Raw genomic sequence first — 9,656 nt, forward strand, 5'->3', positions numbered from 1 at the left:
CACGTCAACACAGACGAAAACATTGATGAAGTGAAGAAAATAGTATTGGCCAATCGTCGAATCACCGTTAGAGAGGTTGCTAAGGACCTAAACATATCGATTGGCTCGTGCCATTCGATTTTTACCAATGATTTGGGCATGAGACGGGTCGCCGCGAAATTCGTACCAAAATTGCTCAATTTCGACCAAAAACAGCATCGCATTAACATTGCTAAGGAGCTGTTGGACTCTGTCCGCGACGACCCAAATTTGCTCCAGAGGGTCATAACTGGTGACGAATCATGGGTTTATGGTTATGACGTGGAAACCAAAGCTCAATCATCCCAATGGAAGCTGCCGCACGAGCCATAAAGCCATAAAGACGGCATCGAAGGAGGAGCTGAACAAGATCACAAAAAATAATTTTTTGAAGTGCTTCGAGGATTGGAAAAAACGTTGACACAAGTGTATAATATCTTATGGGGATTACTTTGAAGGGGACAAAATAGATATTCATGAATAAATAAATAATTTGTGAAAAACACAAAATTCGCGATACTTTTTGAACAGACCTCGTATATATATATATATATATACTCTTATATACCCTTTATTTTCTCGTTATTGTTTTTTAAATTAAGAGTCCTTCGTTCTTATAATAACTTATTTAAATGTAGATGTTTTATAGAATTTCGATGATTAATAGACGTATTGTATGGATCAACTGTAGACATGGTATGCAGGGTCTACAATATTTAAAATTGATTAAAATTGATTATATTATAACAACATAAATATAGTAGAGAGCACCTAGGATTTGTCAAAGTTAGTTGTTTCGAATAATATAATATATTCTTAGTTTATGAATTCAATTTTATCTCAAATGTGACTATGCACCGAAACGTTCGGACAATTAAACACAATCAATCTGAGATGTTAATAATCGCGAGCCAAAATATTTGAACATTCGCGAGTATATATAATTCCCCCCCTATTTCAAATAAGAAACTTTTATTACGAAAAATATTATTTTAACCAGAATTTGAACCTGGGACCTCTTAACTTTCCAAGGCGAGTGTCTTAGCCAGCTCAACCACTGAGGCTTCGGAGATATTCTTTGCAATAACTGTATGAAAGAACGCGTAATCAGATGGCGTTATTAAGAAATAAAATCCGATCGAGTTAATGTAATAACATAAATATAGTACAAAGCGCCTAAGATCGGTCAAAGTTAGATGTTTCGAATAATATATATTCTTAGTTCATGAATTAAATTTTATCTTAAATGTGACTGCGCCGAAACGTTCGGACAAATGACCATATTATTGAATTAATTTCTACTTATTTAAAATATAAGATTTAAAAATAAATATACAAAACTCTTAACATTGTCAAGAATAAAATCAAATAGGGCTATTGAGAGTTATAATACGATAAATGGTGCGTAAAATCTTTATATCTATAAAGGAATATAAAGTCACTGAGAGCCAAAAGTTGTACGTATGTAGTGTTGTGCCGCTAATTTACGGCACGATTCGGATCCACAAAGGATTTCGGGAGATAAGATCAAACAGCCCTTATATTTTTGTTTAATAAAAATATATCTATTTAGTTTTTACACATATCACTAGTGGTTTTTCATTACAATTCCATTTAGCACTATTCACGTCGTGGTAGATACTGTTACAATTTCGTTTAGATGACGGGCAAAGTAACGCAACAAGTTTTTTTCAATTTTCTGACCGATGACCGCATTCGCGATTGCGCTTGATTTTCGCGCTAGCTTTGGCCCTTCCGCGTTGTCAGCATTCCGCTTATCGGACGAAAACAGCTTCCGCGCAACTTCTGAGTCCGCATTTCTTAAGTTTACAATTTATATTTGCTCAGGGTCTTCTTTTATATTAATTATTTAAAAGTATCTTTAAATATATTTAACAAATCAGTTTTGGCAATCATTGATTTAATCGTTTATATTTCTGACACGTTCGTGGCGCAATTGTCATTTGTGCAATTAGCACTCGTGACAGTAGTCAACAATAATGTATATGTCAATCACGAATTACAAACGTTTCAACTATAGGATCAGATCATCTTCAGTGTAATAATTATTCATCGAAATCAAAATTGAAACGTTGTAACACAGTAAGGTAAATGCTGTCAATAAATCATTGCTAGGCTGTTGTCCAAAATTAAGAACTTCGTTATCGTTTATTGTTCTTAACTGGATATTCAAACACGAATTCAGTCATTTAACTAAAATCGAGTTAATGTATGAAATTTATGAATTTTTAATCGTAGTTAAAGTATTAAAATTGATTATATCAACTGGATAAAACTTACATTATACTCAGAATAACGATGATCCGTTATAACGCGATGTAATTATAACAAAGTCTTGAGAGCGTGTAAGAGGACGTTTCACATACGCAGTGTTTATAAGTATGAAAATTAAACGGAATAAATATCAACGCAATTTCGACGATACAAATTTATAACTGATAAAACAAATGAATACAACATAAGATCGATTTTACAAATTCATAATTTATAAAATAAGAATATATCCATTTTCTCTCAATTAAATCATTATATAGCTATTGATCATTTATTAAGTATGTTTAATAGTTACCATCCCCAATTAAATTTTACTATGGAGAGATGCGGCAATATCTTGAATTTTTTAGATATATGTAATCTTAATAAAGAAAACCGATTATTTGATATACGATTGTGTGGGCTTGGTGCACGACACGCAATAATTTTGTGTAAGTGCAGCACTAGCTGAAGGTTCAGGATCGTGGGTGAACGCCAGAATAAAAGGAAAACGCGCAATACATTTAATGATTTCGTTGAAGAGCCGTGCACTTAAACCAGATTGCCGAGAGCGAGGCACGCGTGATGGCGAAGGTATCGTAGCACGTGAGAGACTGAGACTCCCGGAAATCTTCCCAGACTTCTCCCGGATCTTGAACAACTGCGCCGCAGTTGGCTTTGATTGGTAACTAATTCCGGGAGAAATCTGCGAAGTTTGATACAACGGAGTGCGGTGCGATCGCGTACTTAGGTGGCGCGACGATGTCCGTTTTGGCTACAAGCCGATTCTTGGACAGAATCGCGCAACATACCGCCCGCCTTGCGGTATCGGTACCGCAACTCACTTAATTCTAATACATTGTCGTTCAACTTACATCCTAAGCTTAAATCTAAAACCGCAGGGAGGTGCTACGGATCGCCTTCGATATTGATAGGCAACATTGCTAGTTTAGAGATTGGCCGAGTGTATTCAGATGTGACAGTTCGTATTTTCACGACGCGGATTAGGCCGTCATGGCCCGGATAACATTCGATGACGCGTGCTAGCTCCCATTTCGCCGGAGGTAGATTATCGTTCCGCAACAGTACAATTTGACCGACACTGAGTGGCTTCGCCGGATTACACCATTTCGAACGGTGCTGGCACGACGTCACATAGTCACGTGCCCAACACTTCCAAAAGTGATCCAACAATTGTCGATAAAGCCTCCAACGCGCGGAGCGACAGAGCGTAAAATCCGCTGTCAATGGAGCAGGGATTGACACCAAAGGGCCGCCGACAAGGAAATGCGCCGGTGTCAGGACCTCGAGACTCTCAATGTCCTCATGTAAGGGAGCGAGTGGGCGTGAATTCATACACGCCTCAACGCGGCATACGAGCGTAGCAAGTTCTTCGAAGGTTGGAGTGTGAGGTTCAAGGACGCGCTTCAGGTGTCGTTTCATGGATCGCACCCCGGCCTCCCACAGCCCACCGAAATGAGGCGCGGCAGGCGGAATGAAATTCCACTCCACTTTATCCTGAAGCAGGCGGGCCCGCAGAGTCTCGGATCCGATGGCAGCCTGAAATGCTGCACGCAGTTCCTTGTTTGCACCCTGGAAATTGGTACCGCGATCGCTGTGTACGACGCTCGGCAGTCCGCGACGCGACGTAAAACGCTGAAATGCCGCAAGAAAGGCATCGGCGGAGTAGTCGCTAACTACCTCTAAATGGACAGCGCGTGAAGCCATGCACACAAAAAGTGCTATATACGCGAGATGCGACTTTGATCCTCGACCCCCGGCGAATCTCGTTCGAACAGGTCCAGCATAGTCGACGCCACATTCTACAAAAGCGCGGAGCGGACGATTGATGCGAGCCGACGGCAGTGAACCCATCATCTGAGCGGGAACCTTCGCGAGTTGTCGAGCGCATGGTACGCAGTGGGCGACCACCGATTTCACCAATTTGCGACCTTGTAAGACCCAAACGTGCGTACGCAACGTGCTTAAAGTCAAAGTGATGCCACCGTGAAGGCATCTTTCATGAGCATGCCGCGCGAGAAGGACGGCAACATGTCCGCGAAGCAAAATTATAGGAAATTTCGCAGCATATGCCATATGAGACAATGATAAGCGTCCACCTACCCTTAGTAACCCGTCAGCGTCCAAGAACGGGTTGAGCCGACGCAATGGACTACTCTTAGGCAGAGCTTGGTCGCGTTGCAGGAAGCGTGACCCATCGTCGGTTTTCGGGTTTTTCTTTAGCAACGCCACTTCTCGGCAAAACGGGGTAGCCTGGCAAAGGCAAAAAATACGATTGGCAACGCAAGTAAGCTCTTGGATGCGCGATTGGCCCCTGACTGTGGACCTCCAGTGTGCGGAAAACCGCAGGCAGATGGCAAGAACCCGACACATGCGTGGCCAGCTTGAAAAGCATTGAAAAGGTTGATGGTCGCCGTTTAGTTGAACGTTCGCGTGATGGACGTTTGACTTTCGCTCTAAGGGCGCACCATCGTCCAGGGTTGGATCAACGGAGGGCCAACTTGATGGGCCGAAGGATAACCAGGATGGACCATGCCACCATGTATGGGACGATGCGAGTTCAGAAGCAGACACACCCCGGGACGCTAAATCAGCAGGATTGTCCGCTCCGGGTACATGACGCCACGAAACCTTGGGAAGCGAGGTTTGTACCTCGGCGACGCGATTGGCGACGAACGTCTTCCAGTTGTTGGGTTGCTCTAAGCCAGGCGAGCACGATAGTCGCGTCGGTCCAACATTGGAGTGGACAATCTGTGAAGATGGGTATGGACCGAACCTGAGTGGCTAATCGGGCTAAAATTACAGCTCCACATAACTCAAGGCGGGGAATCGTGAGCTGCTTCACGGGAGCAATTCGTGTCTTTGCCGTCAGTAAGTGGACCGAGACCACACCCGACGGTGATTCTGTGCGGACGTACATAACCGCCGCGTACGCTTTCATGGAAGCATCTGAGAATCCGTGGAGCTCAATACGATTAGACGGCGATATGTCGAGCCAGCGCGGTATTGATATATCTGCCAGCGATGGGAGGGCGATATAAAACGCTTCCCATGCAGATTGCAGATCCGCAGGCACAGGTGCATCCCAATGCACGTTGCACGACCAAAGTAGCTGTATCAGATGTTTAGCGATGACTATGACTGGTGCAAGCCACCCGAGTGGGTCAAAGATACGAGCTATTTGGGACAACATCACTCGTTTTGTGACGAAAGAGGCGAGAGGTTCAGAGTGAAGCAGTATGAGTCGTCAGTGGGTCTCCAGGCAATACCGAGGATCTTCAAGCTGTCGTCATCCTGCAAAGCTTTGTCACACGATAAACCGTGATTGGACGGATCGATATCGGAGAGCAACGTGATCGAATTGCTGGACCATTTGCGAAGCGTGAAATGGCCTTTGTTCAGCAAAGCGGTCGTTTCAATTCTGATGGCAATTGCCTCTTCGATTGTATCCGCTCCAAACAGCACATCGTCGACAAACATATGCGACCGAACGACATCCTTCCCACGGGGGAACCCATGACCTTCATCTGTGACTAACTGCTGTAAGACGCGCAGTGCTAAAAATGGCGCACTAGCTGTACCGTACGTAACAGTCAACAGCTGATACTCGGATATGGCCGCTGAGGGGGTATGACGCCATAAAATCCGTTGTAGATCGACGTCGTGTGGACTAATCAAGATTTGCCTATACATCTTCTCGATGTCGGCAGTGTATACAAATTTATACGTGCGCCATTGGAGATGCATAAGGGATAAATCGGCCTGCAACTTGGGGCCGATGTATTGCAAATCGTTGAGTGATTTGCCGGAGGCGGAAATCGCGGACGCGTTAAAAACAATACGGGTCTTTGTAGTCGTACTCGATGTCTTCACAATCGGATGACGAGGTAAGTAAACTACAGACGCGTCATCCGGACGTGCGGTTGCAATCCGCATATGACCGAGTGATTCGTACTCACGCATGAAGTCGGTATAAGCGGTACGTTCTGAGGGCCGAGATGCGAGTCGTCGTTCAATTGACTGCAGGCACTGTAAGGCGCGTCGATAGGTGTTGCCAAGCGTTAGCGCGGGCGCGGCGCGAAGCGGCAATCGTACTACATACCGACCGTCGGCAGTGCGCGAATGTGTCTCTTTAAAATGACGCTCACATATAGCGTCGTCCTTTGAGACCATACGACTTGCAGGGATTTCCTCGGTCTCCCAAAATCGAGTAAGGGATGAGTGGAGGTCATCGTCTTGTATGTGCACGTGGTGCACTTGAACGCGAGGTTCTTCGCCCTGTCTACCCTCTGTATTGCTCATCCTAGACAGGACCCACCCGAAGATGGTGTTCAAGGCCACCGGCTCGTCTCGTCGGCCGCGAATAAGTCCATCCCGAAGCTCATACGCGTACAAATCCGCGCCGATCACCAAATGAATAGGCGTATCGTCCGTCGGGTTTCGATCCGACAGTTCGAGACCTTTGAGATGCGGCCAATGTGAAACCGGATACCGAAATCTCGGTACGTACGACGTCAGGTTGTCAAGAACTAGCGCTTCGGTTGATAGTGCGACCTCATTGCTGCCTACTGCACTAACAGAAATCGGTACTACCTGACTAACTGTCGATGGTCTGTTAAGACCTATGCCATTCATTCGCATTGACGTCGGGTACGTTTTCGTCCGTAATTCGGTCGCTGCAACTCTCGAAATGAAAGTGTGCGTTGAACCTGGGTCGAGCAACGCTCGCAACTTTACGACCCGATGCGACGCAGCGGTGACTAACACCCACGCAGTAGTCAGGATGATATGGGTTGGCACTTGAAGAGTGCTTAAATGTGATTGAATTAAATTCGCATCAACCAATGGACCACCACTGGTTGACGCACTGGTTCCTGCGTCGGTACTAGTCTTTTTACGCGGTGGTGAATGCAAAAGAGTATGATGACGCTCGTGACAATGTGAACAGGTGCGAGTGCTTGGGCACCCGTCGCTAGTATGACGAGCCGACAAGCAGTTAAAACATAACGTGTGCTCTCGAGCGACTTCCCAACGTTGAGACACCGGTTTACTAGTAAATTGCGCGCATTTGTACGTCGGATGTGTATTATTACACAACGTGCATTGTACATTACAATTATTCGACGATTTTTTTGGACTCGCGTGATGAGCCGACGCAGCAGGGCTAGGGTTAGCCGTCGCTTTCGTTCGAGGTTGTGATGCTGAGGATCGAGTGATTTTGTTTCCCGCTGTTGCGGCTTCGAGAGATCTGATTTTTAATTTCAAAAACCGTTCCAACTCATCAAAGGTCGCGAAACCATCACCCTCAAGCGAAAATTCCCAGGCTTCTCGAGTGTCGCGATCAAGACGCTGAGTGACGATATGCACGCTTATATCATCACTGATAGGACGGCCAAGTTTCGCGAGCGCGTCGAGACATTCCTGGGCCGAATCTAATAATTTCCGCAATTCTCCTGGAGACCCTTCGCGAGAAACGGGTTTGAGACCAAAGAGCTCATTTAAAAGAATCGACAATAAACGGCGTTTATTTTCATAGCGTTCCGTGAGCATCTTCCAGGCGACTTCAAAATTATCCGCGGTAATCGACAAGTTTTTTAACAAAGCCGCGGCTTCTCCTTCAAGGCATGATTTCAGATAATAAAGACGATGAAATGAGTCAAAAGAAGCGTCATTAAGAATGAGTGCCTGGAAATGATCACGGAATTCTATCCAACCTATGAAATTGCCGGAAAAGTGCGGTAGCTTAATCTTCGGTACTTGCGTACGACGTTGATGAGCTTCGGAGATGGCAGCATCTGGTTCCGTGTTCGACGATGCCGGTGACATCCGTGGCATAGCAGCGTGTATGTATGCGGACAGGCCTGCGTACGTTGTGAGGTAGAGTTCCTCACACGTGCCAAGGAAGTCCTCAGTGAAGTAAGCTTCGGTTGCGCAAGCCGGCAATGCTTCATACATGGTCAGCTGTTCATCGCGAGCTGACAGGTCCTTCCACCGTCCGTCAATAAAGTCCCGTCGAGCCTGTGCTTGCTCGAGGGTCACGTCGGGCGAATCGAGCAAGGCAGCTGCTCTTTTTAGGGATTGCAGCACCTTATTCTGCTGAGCCACAAGCTGTATGAACTCATGGTACTCCTCAGAAGCATCTGTATGGCTTCGGTTTTTCGGCATTTTCGCACAGCTCGGAAACAGTAGTTGCCGAAATTCTAACTGGCTCTATCAATTCAAACGCTTCGCCTGCGAGCTGTGTGAAATTCAGTGCAGGCTTCGCCTTTGGAGCGTCGAGCCTGAAAGCTTGGCGATGCGAGAGCGGGGCGCCCGGTGAGGGGCACGTATTCCACGGCCACTAACACGGTGTTGAGGCGTGTCGGAGCCAGCCAACAGCTCGAGCGGGAGCGGCGGTTGCTACGGGTAACGAAGCACGGACGAAGAGAGTCCCACGGTAACGTCACGTGCGCGGCACGTATTTCACGGCCACTAACACGGTGTTGATGCGTGTCGGAGCTCGCACAAATGGAGATTGTGTGCGGCTCTCGGAGCGCGGAACTCGTGACGTCACGCGAGCTGTGTACACGAATTAGCTATTATATACCGCCGGCGATTCACGAAATCGACCGAAACGCTTACGGGCGTAAATCTTATGCGGAGGCGCGCACTGCTTTTTATGCGCGCGAGCGATTTTTCAAGGTTTGAATCGCACTTATTCCGGCACTCCCGGTCACTTCCGTCCAGAAATGTTCAACTTAACAGTTTGTCCTTTTAATCAGTCTGTATAGATGTTTTGCAAAATTCTGGTCCACTTTTATCTCACCTGGATCCTGGCAGGATCGCCAATGTGGGCTTGGTGCACGACACGCAATAATTTTGTGTAAGTGCAGCACTAGCTGAAGGTTCAGGATCGTGGGTGAACGCCAGAATAAAAGGAAAACGCGCAATACATTTAATGATTTCGTTGAAGAGCCGTGCACGTGTACTTAAACCAGATTGCCGAGAGCGAGGCACGCGTGATGGCGAAGGTATCGTAGCACGTGAGAGACTGAGACTCCCGGAAATCTTCCCAGACTTCTCCCGGATCTTGAACAACTGCGCCGCAGTTGGCTTTGATTGGTAACTAATTCCGGGAGAAATCTGCGAAGTTTGATACAACGGAGTGCGGTGCGATCGCGTACTTAGGTGGCGCGACGATGTCCGTTTTGGCTACAAGCCGATTCTTGGACAGAATCGCGCAACATACTGGTATCACAAACCCTCGTTCTCGGTACGGTATCTAAACTATTTTTCGTGTCACCCGAGATGCATAAAATAGGGACAATTATGGGTTTGATGGGGTATTATTATTACCCTATATG

General features: G+C 46.2%; 2 protein-coding genes across 2 annotated transcripts; both read right to left on the reverse strand.

Moving 5' to 3' along the window:
• Window positions 1-3,023: 3,023 nt before the first annotated feature.
• Window positions 3,024-5,506, reverse strand: LOC108748548. Its single transcript, XM_018486768.1, has 2 exons — window positions 5,117-5,506; window positions 3,024-5,064 (listed from the first exon to the last, which is right to left on the reverse strand). The coding sequence occupies exons 1-2, from the start codon at window positions 5,504-5,506 to the stop codon at window positions 3,202-3,204; spliced, it is 2,253 nt and encodes a 750-aa protein (XP_018342270.1). The 3' UTR covers window positions 3,024-3,201.
• On the reverse strand, window positions 5,506-8,478 carry LOC108748549. Its single transcript, XM_018486770.1, has one exon. It carries the CDS (start codon window positions 8,476-8,478, stop codon window positions 5,506-5,508), a length of 2,973 nt encoding a protein of 990 aa, XP_018342272.1.
• Between the last annotated feature and the right edge of the window lie 1,178 nt (window positions 8,479-9,656).

Source organism: Trachymyrmex septentrionalis, unplaced genomic scaffold (assembly GCF_001594115.1).
Source record: "Trachymyrmex septentrionalis isolate Tsep2-gDNA-1 unplaced genomic scaffold, Tsep1.0 scaffold231, whole genome shotgun sequence".
Lineage (NCBI taxonomy): Eukaryota > Metazoa > Arthropoda > Insecta > Hymenoptera > Formicidae > Trachymyrmex > Trachymyrmex septentrionalis.